At 38.6% G+C, this 23,939-nt stretch overlaps 1 protein-coding gene across 2 annotated transcripts; it reads left to right on the plus strand.

The window, feature by feature from the left end:
- Positions 1 to 271: 271 nt before the first annotated feature.
- On the plus strand, positions 272 to 22,855 carry LOC143031921 (uncharacterized). 2 transcript variants are annotated; one of them, XM_076196292.1, is made up of 4 exons: positions 272 to 1,244; positions 1,758 to 3,197; positions 8,526 to 8,679; positions 18,532 to 22,855. In XM_076196292.1, exon 4 carries the CDS (start codon positions 18,912 to 18,914, stop codon positions 20,775 to 20,777), a length of 1,866 nt encoding a protein of 621 aa, XP_076052407.1. In that variant the 5' UTR covers positions 272 to 1,244; positions 1,758 to 3,197; positions 8,526 to 8,679; positions 18,532 to 18,911; the 3' UTR covers positions 20,778 to 22,855. The 2 variants fall into 2 exon arrangements, with proteins under 2 accessions (XP_076052407.1, XP_076052408.1); XM_076196293.1 differs by lacking the exon at positions 1,758 to 3,197.
- Positions 22,856 to 23,939: the final 1,084 nt, after the last annotated feature.

Below are 23,939 nucleotides of genomic sequence, written 5' to 3' on the forward strand. Positions count from 1 at the left end.
ATGAAACTTTCCTAGAACGTGCTGCTGATAAACTTAAGCCGTTCCATGGTGATGAACAGTACTTACAGGAGTACTACAGGAGCACGCAGAAACAGTGCCTGACATAGTGAGTGAAGGAATTCGCACAAGAGGTGCTAGAAATATTGTGCCTCCTTCCCGTTTAATAGAAGAGATCTAGACTCTGGTGATGAATATTACTGAAGTGAAGGACCATCCCTCAGCAGGATGGTGAATTAATCTGTCCCTAGTTGTAAGGACATACTATTTTTATACTTTATACTTTTGTACTTGCTTGTAACTTTTGTGTAGTACCATAGAATTAGTCAAAGTAGATATTCCTCTAGGTTTAAGTTGGAAGGAAATAAGTTTGTAATGGAAATTTTGTAATGTGTCACAGAGACTTGTCATAAATGTGAATGTTTTAGTGGTATTATGGATCTCGTCTTAAGTCTTACTCTTGTGGTACCTGGTTGGTACATTTCTTAGGATGGAGTGCACCCCTTTCCAAACCCCTTTGAAACTCAATTTTTACGAGTTGTTTCTGGCAAGGAAGTCTGGACGGATAGTCATTAGGACGCCTAGATAAGAGCCAAGTTTGTCTTCTTAAATGGAGAAGCTCTTTTGAGGTAGAGTGCCGTGATCTCCTGTGTAAGTGGAGTCAATCCAACCCCAGCATTAGGCCAGGCAAAGCTACTAGGAAAGCAGTTTGAATGCACACCTATAGGGTAGTGTCCCCATTTAAGTGCTCCAATATATCCATGTTTTATGTTGTTACAAGAGTAAAAATTTTTTGTGTGCTAGACTGAGTTTGTCAGACAAAGATCTATATTCCACTGGAGCAGACACATAGTAAGGGTTAGGCCAGCCCATGACGGAGAGTGACTTGATATTAGAGTGGACATGAATCAATTTTTCCCCAAGGGAAAAGCTATGTCAGGGGGAAAAGTTACCCCTTTAAAATTTTGGAAATACTTAGAAATTGATTCATCATCCAGCTCTAATATTTTTAATTTACTATTGTAATGATTAGAATTAATTATAAAGAAATCCATAAAAAGAACTGGATATGAAAAAAATGTTACTACGTAAACATTAAGTCCTAATCTCGCTATCGGACGAAGGGTAAAGAATGGGCCCATTGTTTGAACTGATCTAGCTACGTGGCATATTAGAGAAGCCACGAAAACTTCAAGACAGCCGACCCAGGCTGCTAAATCATAATCCGAAATAATCCCTTCACGAAGGTAAGAGTTAGTCAGAAACATTAATTAACATTTAAAGAAATTTAATTGGGAAGCGTGAATATAGAAGAGTGAGGGGAATGAGACGATAGAGGGGAATGCTGCAATGCAAGTCGAATGCTAGCAATAACTCCCTTGGAGTGTTGCTACGTATTTGGATACCCCTTTACGTTCTCATAACTAGGTTATATAATTTTTTTAATTATGTATCAAACCCAATTCTCATTTATAGTCAGTTTTGAGGTCTTAAGGTGTCATGACTTAACTACGGTATAGGGGGTTAGCCCTAACCTACCTAGCCTAACATAAAATAATTTGTAAACTTTAAGTAGGGTAATTTAAAGATTTCTGAAGAGGTGTTTCCTATGTTATATTTCAGGAAGAGGCATATTAACCTCTTGTTACCTCCCTATAGTCTCGTAAGGATTTATTCTGCCTCACGAATCTTTCAGCTACCCTACGCCGTTTCTTATTGATGTAGTAGTGTTTCTGAAGACGGGTTATAAAATTTTACAGGGAACCAGTCCTGGAGTAAAATGTACTATTGAAAGGGAACACAAGTTTGCAACCCCCCCCCCCCCCTTCCCTGGTGTGGGAAGTTTATGGAAGTTCTAGAAGAATAAATACAGAGAAAAGATCGAGTTTCCTTTCAACCAAGAATGGAAAAGTGGACTAGGACCCACTTACCCAATCCCCATGTCCTACCAGACGACTAATCTGCGGTCCAGTACCAACCCTCATCCTTCGGTTTGTGTGTCATTGACACAAGGAGCAGCGGAAAGATGATCGCTTACCCGGAGGGAGCGTGGCAATCTCTATCAACTGAACCAGTGTTGATCGGAACCTATGGTATTTTGATGTATTGATATGTCTGTCGCGTTTCGCCGCGATAAGATTATTAGTGATACTTAAAACATTTCCGAATCATAACTGACTGATTTATTTACTTTAACATGCACCAAAGTGAGGGTGTTGCAATAGGATTAATTCTAATTTATCACCTTCAAGCAAATATTTACAGACATCAAGAACTGATTGTCGATGAGGTATTAAAGGGGCTATCGTGGGGTAATCAATGCAGTAGTGCTCTAGACTGTTGGCATTAGGGGTGTCGCACAGCCTGCACGATGAGTACCTCGGTACACCTTCGGTCTCACCCACTTGCCACACTGGTCTGTAGCCGAGCCTGAGTCGGGCACTCACAACATTGTGTCTTCTCACAATAAGACCATTACGTCTACACTTATAGGGAAGAGGAAGAAAATTCTCGTAGTGTTGGATGGATACACTTGTAGCCCTCTCAGCATTGCTACGGCGGCGAGTAGGGGAGCAGGCAGCGTGGAGAGACGATCAGACGTGGCAGAGAAAGCGCGGTCGTGTGAATCATGGAATGCTACGAAGGAGGCCTTTGTTCAGCAGTGAACTCGAGATGGCTGATCTGAATTGATTTATGCTTCCTACATACATCACTTCACTTTTGCTATTGTTTGACTTAGACCATTTCTTTCTAGTGCTGTGATCCGTCTCTCCACCTGCAGTTGCTCTATCGTTCCAGTAATCACAATTGCACCATAAAAATAAAAATAGAAATGGAAAATATATATAGAAATAGAAAATTGATATAGAAAATAGAAATAGAAGATAGAAATAAAACATAATTTAGAAAATGTAATAGAAATATAGATATAAGATATAAATATAAAATGAAAATGTATGTATGAAATAAAAATAAAATATAGAAAATACAAAATATGATATATAGACATATAAAATATAAAACATAGAACAGAAAATATAAGTAGAAAAGTAGAGAAGATATAAAAAAGAAACCGTACACCTCCACCTTTACGTCTTGTTTGTTTACATATGACATCAAAGCCCGTCAAGCATTAAGTTGCACTCCTTCAGCTATTTAAAGAGCTGTTTTCGTGGCTGTGTTTTGTACAGGTTAAACAAGTATGTCTCCTTGAATTCGTAAGTGCAATGGTATGGGGGTAAGATAGCTAAGTGCATGAGTAGTATGTTCGCATTTGCCACTCCTCAATTCTCGTTTGGCAGTGTATTTGTCATTCTGAGCAAGGGTAAACGGGTGGATATTTATCAAAATGTTTGCAGCAATTACCATTGGCTCAGTGGCGGATCTAGAAAATAAACTGGTGGGGGGGGGACTGAACTATGTATGAGTGGGAAGCGAGCGAAGTGACCTGAATCAGCTGGGGGATTTGAAATGTGAAAATTTTAGAAGCATTTTGAAGCTATTTGCAAAGGTATTTTGAGGAAATGGTCAATAGATTAGATTCGCAGCAATAGTAAATTTTCGTGCCCGTACCTTACAATGGTAAAAAACTTAATACACACACACACATGTGGCTCTTCCTGAAAAATAGAATACAAGTATCGCAAAAAATGAAATATAGGACAATTTATAGTTTCACCCAACCAAAGGTTTTTGTATGTGGCTTATGTGTTTCTGGTGAGATATGTAGTGTATAGATTGATGGTATACATCATTTCCGTCACAAATGTGTAGTTTTCAAGAAATTAATTGATAAATTTATGCCTACCTTTCCTCCTCAACGATCTAGGGGGGACCTGTGGGAAATCGGGGTTTTTGGGTGGGGAGCATGAAATCAAGTAATGTGCATTGCAAAACAGCCATAAAATCAACAACACATAAAAGATATGGAAATACATAAATTACACCTTTGATGGCAGCAGTGGCGAGGGCTTATGCGATCGTAGGCATGTTGTTTTTGAGCAGCATTAACAACGATTCGCAATATTCTTTTGCTGTATCCGCTGGATTTAGTGAAGCGCACTCCAGCTCCGGAAGAGTTGCTAACCCAAAAATCGGGAATAAATTCATGAAGCTTCGAGAGGACCGAGAGTTGCGATTTTGTGTACAACTAACCTAACGTAACCTAACCTAACCTCAATAACGTAACCAAACCTAACCTAACCATCTGAAGGCTAAGGTAGATGGAGGAGCATCATGGCCTTACTTTGGACCAACTTGACCATATTTCTTGAGGTTATTTGTAGGGAGTAACCCAGTCTCTTCTTCAAGATACTTAGCAGCATGGAAAAAGTTACCTTGGGTTTCCTCATAGTATGCCACAAACCAGTAAGGTGTAGTATAGGGGAGTGGTGAGCTTTGGGAGCTTTGCATTGTTCAGCATCATCAGAGAGGTTGGAACAGTAATCATTCTGTCAGCTACATTGTTTGATTGAATGATCTCAGCAACTAGGTTGTCATCTGTAAGATGTAGGGAATTTATTACCTTGTATGGTTTTGGCAGCATTATCAGATGTAAATGTCACATAGACTTGATTAGAAAGTCACCAGTGTATTTGAGAAGGATAGGGAGAACTGTTGCGAAAGGCTTGAGACCAGAGTGGATAGCATAGTGAGATAAAGCTGTGTATATATTGATTATCTGAAGGATGCCAGTACAGGACTCGGCAGATGACCTGCAGGGTCTTCCAGCATGAAAGAGCGGCAGGGGGAGTACAAGTCAAAGAAAATACCAAGGAGACAGTGATTGAAGTAATAAAAAAGAAAGGTAACTTAGGGACACAGTGGATAAAAAAAGATGCATCGTAATCTATGGCATTAAAGAGAAGCATGATGTACCCAGATATCAGAGGGAAAAGGAAGAGAAAGAGATTGCTAAGGAAATTCTGAAAGAATTACAAACAGATGAATTAGGCTGGGATCGGGAAATCGAGGAAACCCATAGAATGGGCAGATACTCTAAAGAAAAACAATACAGGCCACTGAAAGTAAAGCTTAGATCTCAAACAATTGCAGAGGAAATACTATCCAAAACAATGAAATTAGCTAATAGTGAACATTACAAAAATATATGGATAAAAAAAGAAATGAGTGAGGAAGAAAAAGAGAAAGAAAAAGAACTTAGGAATGAAGCAAACGAAAAGAATGAAAAAAGAACTGAAACTGAAAAAAACAAGTTTTTTTGGAGAGTGGTGGATCTGAGGCTGAGAAAATGGTATATAAGGAAAATGGAAGCAAAGAAGACAGAAAAAGACAAGTGAAAAGGAAATAAAAAATAGCTTATACTAATATTGGTGTATTGGCTGCATGTTATTGTGACAAAGTAGCATGCAGTTGATACTTTAGGGTCTATATGGGGCACCCCTATGGACCAGAGTCACACATAATTTTGTCTGTGATAGAGGAAAACTCACATAGAGAAATGATGACAGTGAGAGTGGAGAAAGAGGAAAAGGGCAGAAGCTAGGGAGGTACTTAGAGTGAACTGCTTAAATGAGAAAAAAAAATGAATATAAGAAGAAGTTGAGAGAGGAGTGGGAGAGAGTAAAGGATAGAGTAGAACTAGGAGTGGAGGAGGAATGGGGATGTTTTAAGGAGGGAGTCATAAGGTGTGCAGAGATGGTGTGTGGAACAAGGAGGGCAGGAGGAAATAGAAGGAAGGGTAGCGAGTGGTGGGATGAGGAAGCAAAGAAGGGTGTAGAAGAGAAGAAGCAGGCATTCATAGATTGGCTACAAATAAGGACGAGGGAATTGTATGAGAGGTACAAGGTAAAGAGAAAGGAAGTTAGAAGTTAAGCATAAGATAAAGGAAGCAAAGAGGAGAGCAGATGTGAAATGGGGAAAGAGTATGACAGAAATTTTTGAAAGTAATAAAAAGATGTTTTGGAAGGAAATTAAAAGAGAAAAAGGAGGCGAATCAAGTAGAGAAGAAAAGGTAAAAGGTGCAGATGGAGAGATGATAATGGAAGAGAAGGCAGTGAGAGGAAGGTGGGCAGAGTATTTTAGGGAGTTGCTAAATGTGAAGGAGGATAGGGAGGGAAAGGTAGTTGGCGTGGGAAATGCTATGAAAATGAAAGTGAGGAGAAATAGGGAAGGATGAAGTGGAAGCAGCTGTTAAGATGATGAGAGCAGGTGAGGCACCTGGGTTGGATGGATGCCATGCAGAATGTCTGAAGAAAGGAGGTGCAGTTATGGTGGACTGGCTGGTGAAGTTATTTAATGTTTGATTAAGAGAGGGTAGAGTGCTGGAGGAGTGCCTGTATAGTTCCACTTTACAAAGGAAAGGGGGACAAGTGTGAGTGTAGTAGTTACAGAGGGATTAGCTTGTTGAGTGTAGTTGGGAAGGCTTATGGGAGGGTCTTGATTGAGAGGATTAGGAGAGGAACAGAAGGAGTAATTGGTGAGGAAAAGTGGTTTTAGGACAGGTAGGGGATGTGTAGATCAGATTTTTGTGGTAAGACAGATATGTGAGAAAGCTATAGGAAAAGGTAAGGATATTTTTTGGGCTTTTATGGATCTGGAAAAGGCTTATGACATGGTAGACAGGAAGGCACTGTGGGAGGTACTGCAGATATATGGGATAGGAGGAAAGCTGTTAAGAGCAGTCAAGAGTTTTTATGAGAATAGTAGAGCTTGTGTTAGGATTAGAAATGGAGAGAGTGAATGGTTTGAGGTAAAGGTGGGACTCTGTCAGGGATGTGTTATTTCGCCCTGGCTGTTCAATCTTTACATGAATGGGGTGGTGCGAGAGGTGAATGCAAGGTTAGTTGGTCGGGTTGGAGATGATTAAAGGAAATGGAGAAAAGTGGGAGGTGAGCCAGCTGTTATTTGCTGATGACACTGCTCTTGTAGCAGGATCAGAGGAGGGATTGAGGAAGTTAGTGACAGAGTTTGAGAAGGTGTGTGAAAGAAGGAAGCTGTAGATAAATGTGGGCAAAAGTAAGGTGATGAGATGTACACGGGGAGAGAGTGACTGCAGGCTGGAAGTGAGCTTTAAGCGTCGAGAAACTGGAGGAAGTGGATAGTTTCGGATACTTGGGTGCAAATGTGACCGGAAAGGGAGGAGTGGGGGTGGAGGTAGAATGCAGATTGAGAGGAGTGAGTAAATGCCTTGGTGGATTGAAAAGTGTAATGAGAAATAGACAACTGGGAATGGATGCTAAGAGGCGGTTATATGAAGGAGTGATTGTGCCAACAGCAATGTACGGGGCAGAAACATGGAACATGAGAGAGGAAGAGAGAAGGAGTTTGAATGTGTTTGAGATGAAATGTCTGAGAAGTATGATAGGGGTTACAAGGCTAGATAGAGTGAGAAATGAGGAGGTGAGGAGGAGAACAGGGGTGGAAAGGGAGTTGTTGTTGTTGTTGTCGTTCCCTAGACTGTCTGTCCGAGCAGTCCCGTCTCCCCAAGGAATGCCATAGCCGAAACTGGGTTTTTCCACAAATCCTTTATAGAGCGTATGTTGTGTTGTTTGCGTGCATGATTGTGTATAATGCAGTCTTCCATTATGTGTTGTATGGTATGGGGTGAAGTGTTACATCCTGGGCAGCTGTTCACAATGCGGTCATCCAGCCTCTTCTGGTAGCTTAGAACTCTGGTCCTGGAGCTGCAGCGTCTACGTCGTGGGACCACCCCCCAACCCCAAGAGTTGGGGGCCAAACGGCAGCATCTACCCCTGGCTACCGGCTCTACGCAGGTGTCACTGATCCCCAAGAGGAGCTACGCCTACCTTGGGGAGTACCACAATCCTTTTTCCCAACATGGAAAGGGAGTTGGGAGATAGGGTTGATGAAAAGGTATTAGGATGGTTTGGACACATGGAAAGAATAAGTGAAGAAACTTTAGTAAAAGAAGTGTGGAAGGCAGAGGTGGAAGGAGTGAATATGAGGCGGCGTCCTAGAATGAGATGGATGGATGGGGTGAAAGGGGCATTACAAAAGAGAGGAATGTCTGTGGAGGAAGGATGGGGGAGAACAGAAGATAGGTATGAATGGAGAGGGGTTGTGTATAGATGATTCTGTGATGCATAAGGAGGGGTGGGAAGTGGATTGGGGGTGAGGAAGTATATATGAGAAAAAAATTGACGCAGCCCAAAGGAATTTCTCCCTGTCTTCTCCTTTTCTGCATGAGGGGATGGAGAGGATGGGTTGCCGAATTTATGAAGCGGCCTTGCTGTGGATGTGCTGTGTCTTGCAACACTGCTTCTGACCTAGGGCAGTGGACGGGATGCAGGGATGACCCGTCATCCAGGAGGTGTCAAGATAGGAATGAGGGAGGAGAGTAGAGAGGAATGGAACATACTGAAATTATTTCAGCCCTGGTCGGGATTCGAGTCCGGACCGCCATAGTGGCGGCCGCAAACGCTACCACTGTGCTGTCAAGTGGTAGTGTGTGTGTGTGTGTGTTGGTATATCTATTTCCACGTGATTTTTATTAAGATGACGGAGTCCTGTCTCCTGATTCTAAACTACGTCCCTCTTCTTCCCAGGTGGTGTGGTGCTCGGTCCAGACCCTATCCTTGGCTTGGGGCCTCATCCTGTGCCTCACCTTCATGTACGGGGGAGCTAGGGTGCTCCGTCTCCTCAAGACCATCCCGAACTCGGCCTTCCAAGGAGGAGACTCTTCTGCAACGGAAGGAAAGGGTGAGTCCAGTCTTACAAGGACGACCTCCACCCCCCTCCCCCTTCAGTATGGTAATGTCCTTCATAGATCATGTTGTGGCGCGAGTGAAACGATTTTGTTCAGCTGAAAGGTGACCTTCCTGTCTTCTGCGGATGGGTATCTCGCCCCATGACTTGGTTCTGGTCCCAGAGGACCTGCTCCTCGACTGAAGAAGATCTTTTGGAGGTAACTGGTACAGGTCCTCCGCTGTTTATTATTTTGTTGAAAGAATTGAGAAGGAGCTATGGGTTGAGAAGCAGGGGGGGGGTCAAAGAGAGGGGAAGGTCAAGGAGAGGGGAGAGTTAAAGAAAGGGGAAGGTCAAAGAGAGAGGAAGGGTCAAAGAGAGGAGAGGGTCAAAGAGAGGAGAGGGTCAAAGAGAGAGGAGGGTCAAAGAGAGGGGAAGGTCAAAGAGAGGGGAGGGTCAAAGAAAGAGGAAGGGATAAAGAGAGGAGAGGGTTAAAGAGAGGGGATGGTCAAAGAAAGGAGAGGATCAAAGAGAGGGGAGGGTGAAAAGTGAGGGGAGGGTCATAGAGAGGGAGAGGGTCAAAGAGAGCGGAGGGTCAAAGAGAGGGTAGGGAGAAATTTTATGGAAAGTGAAATAGTGCACAGTGGTACTTTGAAAAAAATAAGTGACAAAAGTGATTTTATTCGTCTTAAACAAAGATGGGTTATGATTACAAATATCAGGTAAGTGTGTTGTAGACGTTTTATGATTTTATACGAACAATTGTGTTAATTGAAATTGGTAGGCGTCTGTCAGTGATGTTGATGACGTCATGTCGATAGGAAATCAGAAGGTAACTGCATCACCAGTCGATTGTACTGTTATTTTTCCTCACAATCTGTGCCATAATTGTTCATAAAGATGTTGAAAGAAAAAGTTTAAAAGTGGTCACTAAGTTGGTCTTCCAACAGAGATTTAGAAAATAAAAGGTAGTTTTCGGATGGACCACACACTTGTTCATTGTCGCATTAAAAAGATTATTTACTATTTGTGACGTAATTACCAACACAGTGGTTGGATCAAATTCTCGACAATAGCAAGCTAATATAGTTACCATAAGTTACACCAAAATATTGGTCATCTAAGTATGTAGGTACGTTAGATTTACTTTGATATACTAGTTTATGTCACGACTCAAGGTAAATGGGTAGAATTTCATCTATATAATTTAATATAATTTGGATTTCTGTAGAAATAGTTTTGTTTAAAAAAAAAATTATGTATATATATATATATATATATATATATATATATAAAAATATAATATATATATATAAATGAATTAAGGCGATAGAAGTTACCAGAATTAATATTCGTATTATGATGGTTTATCCTAAACATCGGTAGATTGCATGTTGGGTATATTACGGCATTGTCCGAATGAAAAGTAGCTTTTAAGAAAAAGATCTTGATGTATCTAGCCAGAGGAAAATGATCTAAATGTACATTTAACTATATATTTTATTTATTATTATTTATATATTTTTATTTATCATTTTTCTATAGCTATCTTTTTTCAGTTTTTTTCCGTGTCCTCTCATTTTACCGTTGCCCCACACTAACGGGTCATTCCTGTCTGAAACTTCCATTCCTTTCATTATTCTGTAGATAGTCAGCAAATCTCCTCTTTCTCTTTGTTCCAGTGTTGGTAGGTTCAGTTTGTATAGTCTTTGCTCATATGTTAGTTCGGCGAGAGTCGGTGCTAGTTTTGTTGTCGCTCTTTGTAATCTTTCTAGTTTCTTAATATTCTTTTTTGGTGCTGGGTGTCCAAAGTGATGCTGCATACTCAAGTTTTGGTCTAATTAGTGTAGTTAGTTTTTTTTTATCATTTCGTCATCCATATAAGGAATTGCCACTTTGATTGACATCAATAAATTGTAGGTTTCTCTGAATATTTTATTTATATGCTTATCAGGTTTCATGTCCTTTCCAATCATCACTCCAAGATCTTTTTCAGTTTGCTTTTTTTTTTTTTTTTTCTTCAATTCTGTATTCTTTTGATATTCTGTTTTTGCTCTTTCCAAATGCCATTATACTGCATTTCTTTATATTAAATTTCACTTCCCACTTGTGAGTCCAATTCCATATTGTGTCCAAATCTTGTTGCAATGAGTTGCAGTCCTCTTCCGTTTTTTACCTTTTTAAGTAATTTTGCATCATCTGCAAAAAAATTCATTCATTTCATTAATGTAAATGGCGAACATGATTGGGGCCAGTACCGATCCTTGCTGGACACCGCTTTTTACTTCTTCCCAGTTGGAGAATTTTTCTATAATTACATTTCTCATTTTCCTCCCAATCAGGAAGTCTTCCATCCACTCCAATAATTTTCCTCTGATGCCACCCTTTGATTCTATCTTATTTATTGATTTCTTATGAGGTACCTTATCGAATGCCTTTTGCAGGTCCAGAAAAGCACAGTCCGCCCATCCATCTCTTTCTTCTATTATGTCGACTAATCTTGAGTGAAAGCAGATCAGATTTGTTGCACATGATCTCCCTTGTCTGAATCCAAATTGATTTGGGTTCAGTAAAGATTTTTCTTCCAGGTATTTAACCCATCTGTTTTTGACAACTCTTTCACAAATTTTTGCTATTGTGCTTGTTAGTGAGACTGGTCTGTAGTTAGATGGATCTTCTTTATCACCTCCCTTATAAATTGGTACAATGTTTGCCTTTTTCCAGTCCAATGGTACTTTTCCTTCTTTAAGTGAGGATTTAATTATATTATATATTTTATCAGTTAATTCTTCCATGCATTCCTTCAGTATACAGTTTGCAATCCCGTCTGGGCCATGTGATTTTCTGACATCCAGGGTTTTAATTTGATCACTGATTTCTTTTTGTGTTACATTTATTTCTTTCATTGCTGGGGATTATTCTCTCTATCTACACTGTTAGGCAAGTTTTCTATTGTGAATACTGATCTGAAGTGGTTGTTAATAATTTCAGCCATTTCCGGTTCTTCTGTATATTCCTTTTTATCTTGGCGCAGTTTTTCTATTTCTTGTTTGTTTTTCAGTTTTCCATTTACATATTTGTAAAATAGTTTGGGTTCTTCCTTACATTTGTCTATTATCTTTTTTTCATGATTCCTCTTCTCATCTCTGGATATTTCTACATATTCGTATCTTAGTTTAATGTACATTTGCCATTTTTGTTTCTTATCTCTTTTCCACTTTTTCCAAGCTTTGTCTCTTTTCTCCTTAGCTTCACTACATCTTTTGTTGTACCAGCTCTTTATGTATGCCTTTTCCATTTTTTGTTGTGGTACATATTTGTTCACTCCTTCGTTACAAATTTGTTTTAATATATTCCATTTTTCTTCTATCCCTGTATCTTTGTTTTGGAAATTTTCCAGTTTGCATTGCGAAAGAATGTTTTAAGTTTCTCAAAGTTAGTTTTGTTATACATAGGTCTTCCTATTCTATGTTTATCATTTTTGCTTTGGTCCATTTGTTCTTTCAATTCCATTTCAATTAGTACGTGGTCACTTTTTCCTATCAGAGTTTTATAATCAATTTTTTCAATAATCTCAGGTTCTGTCGTAAGTATTAAGTCCAATTTTGAGGGTTCTTCATTTTCTCTGTATTGAGTATTTTCTTTAATCCACTGGGTCATTGTGTATTCAATGGTCAAATCAAGGAGTACATTGCCCCAGTGTTTCTCTCCCCCCTTCACTGTCATTTTTTCCCAGCACATTTCTATTGAATTAAAGTTACCCATAATTACTGTATTTCCTCCATCTTTCAGTGTTTCAATTAATTCATCTTTTGTATCTTCTAGTAATTTGGAATGATCCCTTTCTGCCCAGGCTTGTGTTTTAGGAGGTACATATACCACTGCAAATTTTCTTTTCTTCATTTGTTTACCTTTGACTTGTACGATAATTGATTCTACTTTGTTTTTTCCTTCAGTTATTTTTGTTACACTCAAATCTTTCCTAGTCAATATCAGAACTCCTCCGCCCAGTTTGTTCTTTCTATTCTTTGTCCAACAGTTGTATACACCTTGTCCCATGGTGTGGGGTGTTAGGGTGTACTTTAATTTGGTTTCTACAATTCCCATTATGTCTGGTTCTTCTGAGACTAGATAATCATTTAGTTCGTTTATTCCTGAGATTATTCCATCTATAATAGTATAAGCTATTTTTAGTTTCTTTTCTTCTCCTCCCCTTCTGTCCTCCATTGTTTCCATTTTCCCTATATATCTTTTTCTCAGCCTCATGTCTATCACTCTCCAAAAAGACTCCTCCTTTTCCTTTTTCAGTTCTATTCTCATTCCTTTGATTTGCCTCATTCCTAAGTTCTTTTTCTTTCTCTTTTTCTTCCTCACTCATTTCTTTTTTATCCAAATATTTTTGTACTGTTTGCTGTTTGCTAATCTTATTGTTCTAGATGATATTTCCTCTGTGCTTGATTGCGATCTAAGTTTAACTTTTAGTGGTCTATACTGTTTATCTCTAGAGTACATGGCCATTCTATGGGTTTCCTCGATTTCTCGGTCCCAGCCTAACTCATCTGTTTGTAACTTTTTAGTATTTCATTAGCAATCTCTTTTTCTTCCTTTTCCCTCTGATATCTTGGTACATTGTGCTTTTCTTTAATGCCATAGACTACTATACACCTTTTTCTATCCACTGTGTCCCTAACTAGGTTACTTTTCTCTTTAATAATCTGAATTACAGTTTCTTTGGTATTATCTTTTACTTGTTGTTCCATTATTTTCTTTAGGGATATTTCTTGACTTTCCTGTTCAATTTTCCTTTAGGTCATTCTCCTTGATTTTTTCTTCCACCTTTTCAGTCACTTCCTTTATTTGACTTTTAATTTCTTGTTTCAGAGCCTCGTTCCTACTATTATCCTCACTTTTCAGCCTCTCGTTATCACCCTTAAGCTGTTTTAATTCCCTTTTCAACTCTTCTATCTCCCTGTTGTTCTCTTCGTTAGCTTTTCTTAAGTTTGATAATTCCTGGTACAATATCTTGTATTCCCTTTTAAGCTCTAATAGTTCATCAATGATATAATTTAAATCTCTATTCCTCATTATATTCCTGTATCTGAGTTCTCTATCCATCTCTACTCTAAGTAATCCATTGCCTTCTCTTTCAAAACTGGAAAATCTACTTACGTCTAACCTTTGGTATTCCCTAGGTGTTGATGCGAAGCATGATTTTTTTCTTACTACCCCAAATGGTGTTCCGATTCTTGTTTCTTCCAGGCTTCTTTTAATTGGGTCTTTAGCTTTAGTGGTTTCCATTTTGAAAAAAAAAAAAAAAAAGTTATGCAGAGATACAATTAGGACCTATATCATTTCACCACGAATACACAGCCCCTGCCACACCGTATATAAACAACAAGGCCGACGCTGTTTCTTTCCAATTTCTTGTTTATATTTTTGCTCGTAAGCCAGTGCTCCGAAAATACGTGCTGCTCCGTTCGTGTCCGCTGTGGTGTTTGCTCCATGTTTGAGTTTCTTTTCATGTCCTTTTGTTTTTCTTTCATTCCACTTTGATAAGTCTTCTCTGACAAGGACTTCCATGCCTTCCACAATTCACTAAAGGGCCAATACATCTCTTTCTCATCTTTGTTCCAGTGTTGGTTAAGACAATCTTTGTTCATATGTCAATATTGAAAGTGTTGGTGCCACCTTTGTTGTTGCTCTTTGAGTTCTTTCTAATTTCATTATATTCTTTTTTGTGCTGGATGTCCATAGTGTCACAGTGTACTACAATCTTGGTCTTATCAGTGTGACTAATATTTCTTTTAACCATTACTTCATCAAAGTAATTAAAAACCAACTTTATTGATCTTAGTAAATTGTAGGTTTCTGCAATTATTTTGTTTATATGCTTGTATTGGTCTTATCAATGAGACTAATATTTTTTTTACCATTACTTCATCCAAGTAATTAAAAACCACCTTTATTGGTCTTAGTAAGCTGTAGGTTTCTCCAACTGTTTTGTTTATATGCTTGTCTGGGGACATGTCTTTGTTAATAACTACTCCTAGGTCCCTTTCTGAGCTATCTTTTTTACTTCCTTTGTACCAATTTTTTATTGTCCTGATATTATTATTATTATTATATATTTTTTTTTCCAAAATCTATTCTACTACATTTCTTGATGTTGAAGTACACTTCACACGTTTGGTTCCATTTCCAGACTTTGTGCAGGTGTCTCTGTAGTGATTCAGCCTTTTTCTGTACTTACTTTCTTTAATAGTTTTGTATCATCTGCAAAGAAGTTCATATAACATTCTACACCTTCATCCATGTCATTTATATATAGCAAACATTATTAGAGCTAATACTGAGCCTTGTGGGACTCCATTTCTCATTTCTTCCCATGTCAGGTTTTTATATCTAAGTGCCACCCTCATTTTTCTCCCACGCAAGAAATCTTCCATCCATTTCAATAACTTTCCTTGTACACCTGTTGTTTCAAGTTTTCTTAATAGCTTTTTGTGTGGTACTTTATCAAATGCCTTTTGTAAATCCAGGAAAGCACAATCTGCCCACCCATCCCTTTCTTGCATTATATTAACCTTGAATAAAAACAAATCAAGTTTGTGGCACATGATCTTCCTTGTCTAAAGCCAAATTATTTTGTATTCAGAATATTGTTTTCTTCCAGATGTTTAGTCCATCTACTTTTGATAACTTTTTCAGGTATTTTAGCTATTGTGCTTGTAAGGGAGACCGATCTACAGTTTGTTGGGTCTTCCTTGTCTCCTTTATATATTGGCACAATATTGATTGGCATTTTTCCAATCTTGTGGTACCTTTCCTTCTTTGAGTGAGCAATCTATTATTTTGTATATTTTGTCTGTTAGTTCATCTATACATTCTTTTAGTATCCAATTTGCAATTCTGTCCAGACCGTGTGATTTTCCGACATCAAGGTTTATTATTTGGTCCCTTGTTTCTTTCTGTGTCACGAATCTTTCTCCCTTTCCTTCATTACAATTGTGTGTATTTTCTTTTGTGAATACAGATTTGAAATGTTTGTTCATAATTTCAGCCATTTCTACATCTATACATTCCACATTCCCTTGATGCAGTTTCACTATTTCCTTTTTTATTTTTTTTATTTACCATATACATATCTGTAGAATGATTTAGGTTGATTCTTGCATAGTTTATTTTTCTTCACTGCATATTTTTACATATTCATTTCTTAGTTTGATATGTACTTGTCACTTATCCATTTTTTTCTTTTTTTCATCTTTTCCAAGCATTGTCTCTTCTATCTTTTGCCTCATTACATTTTCTGTTGTACCAGCATTTAATGTACACCTTTTCCTGTGTTTGTTTTGGTACATATTTATCTACTTCATTAAAGAAGTTTTCCCACTTCACTTTTTGAAAGAATTTTCTGAGTTTCTCAAAATTTGTTTTGTTGTACATTAGTCTTCCTTTCCTGTGTTTCCCATTTCTTCCTAAATATCCTTTTAGTTCGAATTTGATTAGTAAGTTGTCACTTCCCAATTGGTATCTTGTATTCCATTTTATCCACAATTTCAGGCTCTGATGTAAATATTAAATCTAGTCCTGATGGTTCTTCGTTATCTCCATCTCTGGTATTTTTCTTTTACCCATTGAATTATTGTGTATTCATTGGCCATGCCCAATAGTATATTTCACCAAAGGTCCTCTCCACCTTTCACTGTCATTTCCTAACATATTTCTCTGAGTTAGTCACCCATAATTATTAAGTTTCCTCCTTTCAATATTTCATTTAATACATTCTTTGTGTCAAAATTTTGGAATGGTCACTCTATCCAGGAATATGTTTTCAGGGGCACATATATCACTACAAAATTTCTACTTGTTATGTCACTGTTTTCAATTTTTATCATAATCAATTCCACATTATTATTTCCTTCTGTTATCTTTGTCACATTTAAGCCTTTCTTAGTCAAAAACATGACTCCTCCATCCTCTATTTTCTATCCAATGATTATATAAACTTTGTCCCACAATAATTGGTGGTAGTGGACCTTGTAATGCCATCTCCACAATTTCCATTATACTCAGTTTTTCTTCTGCCAGATAGTTATTTAATTCATTTAGTCCTGAAATGCCATCTATGTTGGTATACATTATTCTAAATTTTTCCTTTTTCCTCCCTCTTTTGTTTCCTGTGTTTGATTTTTTTGATATACCATTTTCTCAGTGTCAGGTCCAGTACTCTTAAAGAAAACTTGTTCTTTTTGGTCTCTTGTCATTCTCTCTTTTTTTTTTTTTATTTGCTTTATTTCTTAGTGTCTTTTCCCTCTCCTTCCTCATTGACCATTTCTTTTTTATATCCATATATTCTTGTAATTTTCACTTACTGCCAACTTTACTGTTATGTTAGTACTTCTTCCACTATCATTTGAGACCTTATTTTAATTTATAGTGGTCTATTTTTGTCTTTAGGGTATAGTCCTATTCTATGCACTTACTCTATTTCCTTTTCCATTTCTTGCCCTTCCTCTTGTATCTCTCTCAGAATTTCTTTTGCTATTTCTTTCTCTTTTTTCTCTTAATTCTCTAGCTACATTGTGGTTTTCTTCAATACTATAAACTACTACTCACTTTTTTTATCAACTGTGTCTGGCCCAATTTTCTTTCGCTTTAAATACTTGAATGACTGTTTCTTTTGCACTTTCTTCCACTTGTTTGACAGTTTCTTTAAAAGTTATTTTTTGGTTTTCTTCCACTTTCCATTGATTTTTGATTTGTTGGAGATCTATCTCTTTTATGGTTTCTCCAACTTTCTCAGTCACTGCTTGTATTTGTTCTTTTACTTCTTTTTTCAAAGCCTCATTTTTGTTAGTATCTTAATTTTTTATTTTTTCATTCTCACTTTTAGCTGTGTTTAATTCCTCTTTTAGATCATTAAGCTCCCTGTTCATTTCAGCATTTTGTTTTTTCAACTCATTCACTTCTTTATACATTGTCTTGTATTCAGCTTTCAAATCTATAATTTCATTTATCAGTTCTGTAATTGCCTGATTTGGAATATTTTTATACCTTGTTTCCCTTTCCAAATCTATACCTCTACCTAGTATTCCACTTTTGGAAACCCTGAAAATGTTATATTTTCATACCTTTGATTCCTCTTGGATGTTTCCACATTGCAACCCATTTTTGGGATGACACCTGATGGTGATTCAACCCTGCTTACTTCTAGTCTTTTCTTTGTTGGTTCATTATATTTTTGTCTACCTTCATCATCCTCCATTTTATATTCTAACCACTAAGTGAATTTACTCTAATATATCATTTTGGTCACTTGATAGACAAAGCTCCCCTATCCCAGTATGACACCACCTCCAACTTATCAATAAAGCACTGCATTCCAGAGCTCATTCTAGACATCCATTCTAAACTGTGGTTTGTGTGTCTTAAACGATGTGCCTAGCATCACTTATTTGAGTCAGATGAACTGAATAAACCCTCCTTGAGTTGGTTTAGATTCAGGTCTTGTGAGCCCAAACATGGTATGCTATGAAGTTATATTCAAATACGACTGTTGTGGCTAGCTGGGCCATTGCCCACTTCCAAATATCATGACATGATGGTTGTTGGGGAATGAGCATGCCTGTAGCTATAGGATGATTTTCACCTCATCTGTAATGAAAAAGTAGAATGAAATATATGATAGCTCCATATCTATTAGTGTTTCACCCTATTTTATAATAGATCATGGCATGTATGAATGGTTGGCTTAGGTACAAATTTGAGTATGAAATAGTTTGTGCGCAAAACTTCCACTATCCAATTAGAATATATTGCACACTTTCAGAGATAGATGTCAATAATATAATTACATTTTTTCAGGTTGAGGGCAAATATCACCACTTCTTTGGAAGAGTTATCTACAGATTCTATACTTGTCATACGATGAAAAGGACCCAGTGTGACATCTGTGGCACAATTATATCACTAGTCATTTTAGATATCACATGTTGACCCACACTGGAGGGAAGCCTTTCCATTGTGACCCGTAAAGTTGTGCCTTTTCACAAAAGGGTTCTCTTACAAAGCATATGATGAGCCACACAGGAGTGAAGCCTCTCCAATATGATCTGTGTAATGTAACTTTCTGACAAAAGAATCGCTTCAAATTTCATATGATAACCCACATTGGAGAAAAGCCATTCCAGTGTGACCTGTGAGATAAAGCTTTCACACAAAACTGTCACCTTAAAAATCACTTGATGGCCCACACAGAAGAGAAGCCTTTCCAGTATGACTTGTGTGATTCAGCTTTCTCAAAAAAGGATGCTCTCATTAAGCATGCAAGGAGGCACACAAGAGAGAAGCCTTTTGTGTGTGACCTGTGTGTTTCTGCTTTCTCGGAAAAGGGTCACCTCACACAGCATATGAGGACCCACACAGGAGAGAAGCCTTTCCAGAGTGGCCTGTGTGATTCTGCTTTCTCAAAAAAGGGTCACCTCACACAGCATATGAGAACCCTCTCAGGAGAGAAGCCTTTCCAGTGTGGCCTGTGTGATTCTGCTTTCTCAAAAAAGGATTCTCTCACTAAGCATATGAGGACACACACAGGAGAGAAGCCTTTCCAGTGTGACCAGTGTGATTCTGCTTTCTCAATAAAGGGTTCTCTCACACAGCATATGAGGACCCACACAGGAGAGAAGCCTTTCCAGTGTGACCAGTGTGATTCTGCTTTCTCAATAAAGGGTTCTCTCACACAGCATATGAGGACCCACACAGGAGAGAAGCCTTTCCAGTGTGGCCTGTGTGATTCTGTTTTCTCACGAAAGGGTTCTCTCACACAGCATATGAGGACCCACACAGGAGAGAAGCCTTTCCAGTGTGGCCTGTGTGATTCTGCTTTCTTAGAAAAGGGTGCTCTTGCACGTCACATGAGGACCCACACAGGAGAGAAGCCTTTCCAGTGTGGCCTGTGTGATTCTGCTTTCTCAGAAAAGGTTACTCTCTTACGGCATATGAGGACCCACACAGGAGAGAAGCCTTTCCATTGTGACCAGTGTGATTCTGCTTTCTCACAAAAGGGTTCTCTCACACAGCATATGAGGACCCACACAGGAGAGAAGCCTTTCCAGTGTGGGTTGTGTGATTCTGCTTTCTCAGAAAAGGGTTCTCTTGCTCGTCACATGAGGACCCACACAGGAGAGAAGCCTTTCCAATGTGGCCAGTGTGATTCTGCTTTCTCAGAAAAGGGTTCTCTTGCACGTCACATGAGGACCCACACAGTAGAGAAGCCTTTCCAGTGTGGCCAGTGTGATTCTGCTTTCTCAAAAAAGGGTGGTCTCACGAACCATATGAAAACCCACACAGGAGAGAAGCCTTTCCAGTGTGGCCTGTGTAATTCTGCTTTCTCAGAAAAGGGTACTCTCTTACGGCATATGAGGACCCACACAGGAGAGAAGCCTTTCCAGTGTGGCCTGTGTGATTCTGCTTTCTCAATAAAGGGTTCTCTCACACAGCATATGAGGACCCACACAGGAGAGAAGCCTTTCCAGTGTGGCCTGTGTGATTCTGCTTTCTCAGAAAAGGTTACTCTCTTACGGCATATGAGGACCCACACAGGAGAGAAGCCTTTCCATTGTGACCTGTGTGATTCTGCTTTCTCAACAAAGGGTAATCTCACACAGCATATGAGGACCCACACAGGAGAGAAGCCTTTCCAGTGTGGCCTGTGTGATTCTGCTTTTTCAGAAAAGGGTCATCTCATACGGCATATGAGGACCCACACAGGAGAGAAGCCTTTCCAGTGTGGCCTGTGTGAATCCGCTTTCTCAGAAAAGGGTTATCTCATACGGCATATGAGGACCCACACAGGAGAGAAGCCTTTCCAGTGTGGCCTGTGTGATTCTGCTTTTTCAGAGAAGGGTTCTCTCATGAACCATATGAGAACCCACACAGGAGAGAAGCCTTTCCAGTGTGGCCTGTGTGAATCTGCTTTTTCAGAAAAGGGTAATCTCAGACGGCATATGAGGACCCACACAGGAGAGAAGCCTTTCCAGTGTGACCTTTGTCGTTCTGTTTTCTCGTATAAGAAAAATCTCATACAGCATGTGAAGAACCACACAGAATAGAAGCCTTTCTAGTGTGACCTCTGGGATTCTGTTTTCTCACAAAATGATAATCTAATATATGATGATCCACACAGAGGAGAAGCCTATCCAGTGTGACCTGTGTGGATTTGATTTCTTACATAAGGGTAATCTCAAACCCACACAGAAGAGAAGCCTATTCAGTGTGACCTCTGTGCTTCTGCTTTCTCACATAAGGGTCATCTCACAAAACATATCAGGGCCCACATAGGAGAGAAGCCTCTCCAGTGTGTCCTGTGCAATTCTGCTTTCTCACTAAAGATTAATCTCACAAAGCATATGAGGACCCACACTAGAGAAGCCTTTCTAGTGTGACCTTTGTGATGAAGCTTTCTCATAAAAGAATTACCTCAAATATCACGTGATGATCCATAGGAATGAAACAATTCCTTTATGATGTGTGATTCTGCTTTCTCATGAAAGGATTATCTCACAAAACCTATGAGGCCCACGCGTGAGAGAAGACTTTCCAATGTGATCTGTGTGGTTCTGGTTTCTCACAAAATTGTTCTAGAAAGCACATGAGGACCCACACTGGAGAGAAGCCATTGTGATGCTACCCGTGGGATGCAGCTTTCTCACAAAAGAATCACTTCAAAAAACACATGATCCATTCAGGAGAAAAGCCTTTCCAGTATGACCTTTGTGAATCCTTGTTTCTTATTAAAGGTTTCTCACACAATATTTGAAGACCCATGTAGATGGGCGACCTTTCCAGTTTGAGCTGTGCTATTATGTTGTCTCAGTAAAGGGTTCCCTCATACAGCATATGAGGACCTGCACAGGAGAGAAGTCTTTCCACTGTGACCTGTGCAATTCTACTTTCCCACAAAAGAGGTCTGTGATTCTACTTTTTCAGAAAAGGGTTCTCTTACACGGCATATGAGGACCCACACAAGAGGCAAGTCTTTCCAATGTGACATGTATGATTCTGCTTTCTCATGTAAGGGGAATCTTGCACACAGGAGAGAAGCTTTTCCAATGTGACATGTGCGATTCTGCTTTCACACAAAAGGGTTATCTCAGAAAGTATATGGTGACTCACACAGGAGAGACGCCTATCCAGTGTGACTTTGACAGTACATAATGACCCACAATGGAGAAGAGCCATTCTTGTATGATATAGCTTTCAGAAGAGATCTCTCGCAAAACATATGAGGACCCACGCAGGAAAGAAGCCTCTCATGTGCAACGTGTGTGGTGCAACTCTCTCACAAAAGGATTCTCTCGCAAAACATATGAGGACCCACACAGGAAAGAAGCCTCTCATGTGCAACGTGTGTGGTGCAACTCTCTCACAAAAGGATTCTCTCGCAATGCATATGAGGACCCACAATGAAGAGAAGCCATTCCTGTGCACTGCAACTTTATCACAAAAGAATCACCTCAAATATCATGTGATCCCCCCACAATTGAAAACTCGCAAAATTGGGAACAAGGACAGAGAGACAGGTTCCCCCAATGAAAGAAATAGTGCAAAAACTATACAAGAATTTAAGATCAAACTGGATGCTGAAAGATACAAAAGCGGGTCACTATGAGCATAGCTCTCTTCCCATAAAAAACAACTAGGTAAATACAGGACAGTAGCCTTCCTAGTGTGATCTGTGTGATTGTGCTTTCTCACAAAAGAGGTCTCAACCATCACATGGTGACTCGTACTGGAAAGAAGCCATTCCAGTGTGACTTGTTTGATGAAAAATATTCCCTGCAAGATTTGTGCATGTGTTTGTGCACACATTTCACAACTAGTGTACAAAGGAAATTGATGATGTGCATAAGATGAGTATATACTCAAAAGAAAAAACTACAAGCCAATGAAAATCAAACTAAGAAGTCAAATGATAGCGGAAGAAATACTATCAAAAGCTGCAAAACTAGCAAACAGTGAAAACTACAAAAATGTGTGGATCAAAAAGGAAATGAACAAAGAGGAAATAGAGAAAGATAGGGCATTGAGAACTGAAGCTAAGGGAAAAATAAGAAAAGAATGGAGACTGAAAAAATGAGTTGTTTTTTGGAGAGTGCTGGATCTGAGATGGAGAAAATGGTACATAAAAAAATTGAGTCATAAACCAAAAAAGAGAAGAAAGGAAAAAATTGAAAGTGGCATATACAAACATGCATGGTATGATTTCTGGAATAAGTTAATTAAAGGACTATTTGTGAATAGAGAAACCAGACATAATGGGAATTGTGGGGACAAAACTGAAAGGTCCTATACAATCAAGTATGGTGGGACAAGGTTTATACAAGCTTTGGTCAAAAAATAGAATGGACAAACAGGGGGGAGGAGTCATGTTATTGACTAGAAAGGACATAAATGTAGTAAAGGTAGCAGAGGTAAAGAAAATGTGGAATTGATTGCAAAGTAAAAAATTGCAGTATGAAAAGCAGAAAGTTCATAGTTGTATATGTGCCCCCAAAAACTAAGACTTAGTCTGACAGTGAACACTCAAAATTACTGATAGACACAAAGAATGAATTAACCGAGACACTGAACTATGGAAAAAACATAGTAATTATGGGTGACTTTAATGCAAAGGAAATGAATTGGGAAGAATTGACAATAAAAGGTGGAGAGGAACTCGGGGCAATGTCCTACTGGATCTGACCATTGATTATACATTGACTCAATGGGTCAAAGAAAACCCTAGATATAGACACAAAAAAGAACCATTGAGACTAGGCTTGATATTCACTTCTGAGCCTGAAATTGTAGAAGAAATAAGTTATAAGACACCAATTGGGAAGAGTGACCACATACTAATACTCGTAGAGTTCGAGCTTAAGGAACAAAATATTGTGAGAAGAAATGAGAAACATAGAGAAGGAAGATTAATGTACAACAAAACTGACTTTGTAAAACTTAGGAAAAATTGAAAATGCTAGTTGGGAAAAATTTGCAAATGATGAAACAAAGATGGAAGAGAAATGGAAATATTTTAAAGAAATATTTAAGGAGGGAACAGATGAACATGTACTTATGTAGAAACAAAAAAAAAAGATTTACATAATGTGTTGGTATATTAAAAACTGTAGAGATACTAAAGGTAGAAGAGACAAAGCCTGGAAAAAATGGAAAAAAGACAAAAAAGTGACTAAAGGGCAAACATACATCAAAATGAGAAATGAATACGTAGA

The sequence above is a fragment of the Oratosquilla oratoria genome, chromosome 12 (assembly GCF_046742065.1).
Source record: "Oratosquilla oratoria isolate Oo_2021 chromosome 12, ASM4674206v1, whole genome shotgun sequence".
Classification (NCBI taxonomy): domain Eukaryota; kingdom Metazoa; phylum Arthropoda; class Malacostraca; order Stomatopoda; family Squillidae; genus Oratosquilla; species Oratosquilla oratoria.

Coding starts and splice junctions, on each gene's coding strand:
- LOC143031921 (XM_076196292.1), top strand. CDS start 18,912: ATGGCCCACACAGAAGAGAAGCCTTTCCAGTATGACTTGTGTGATTCA.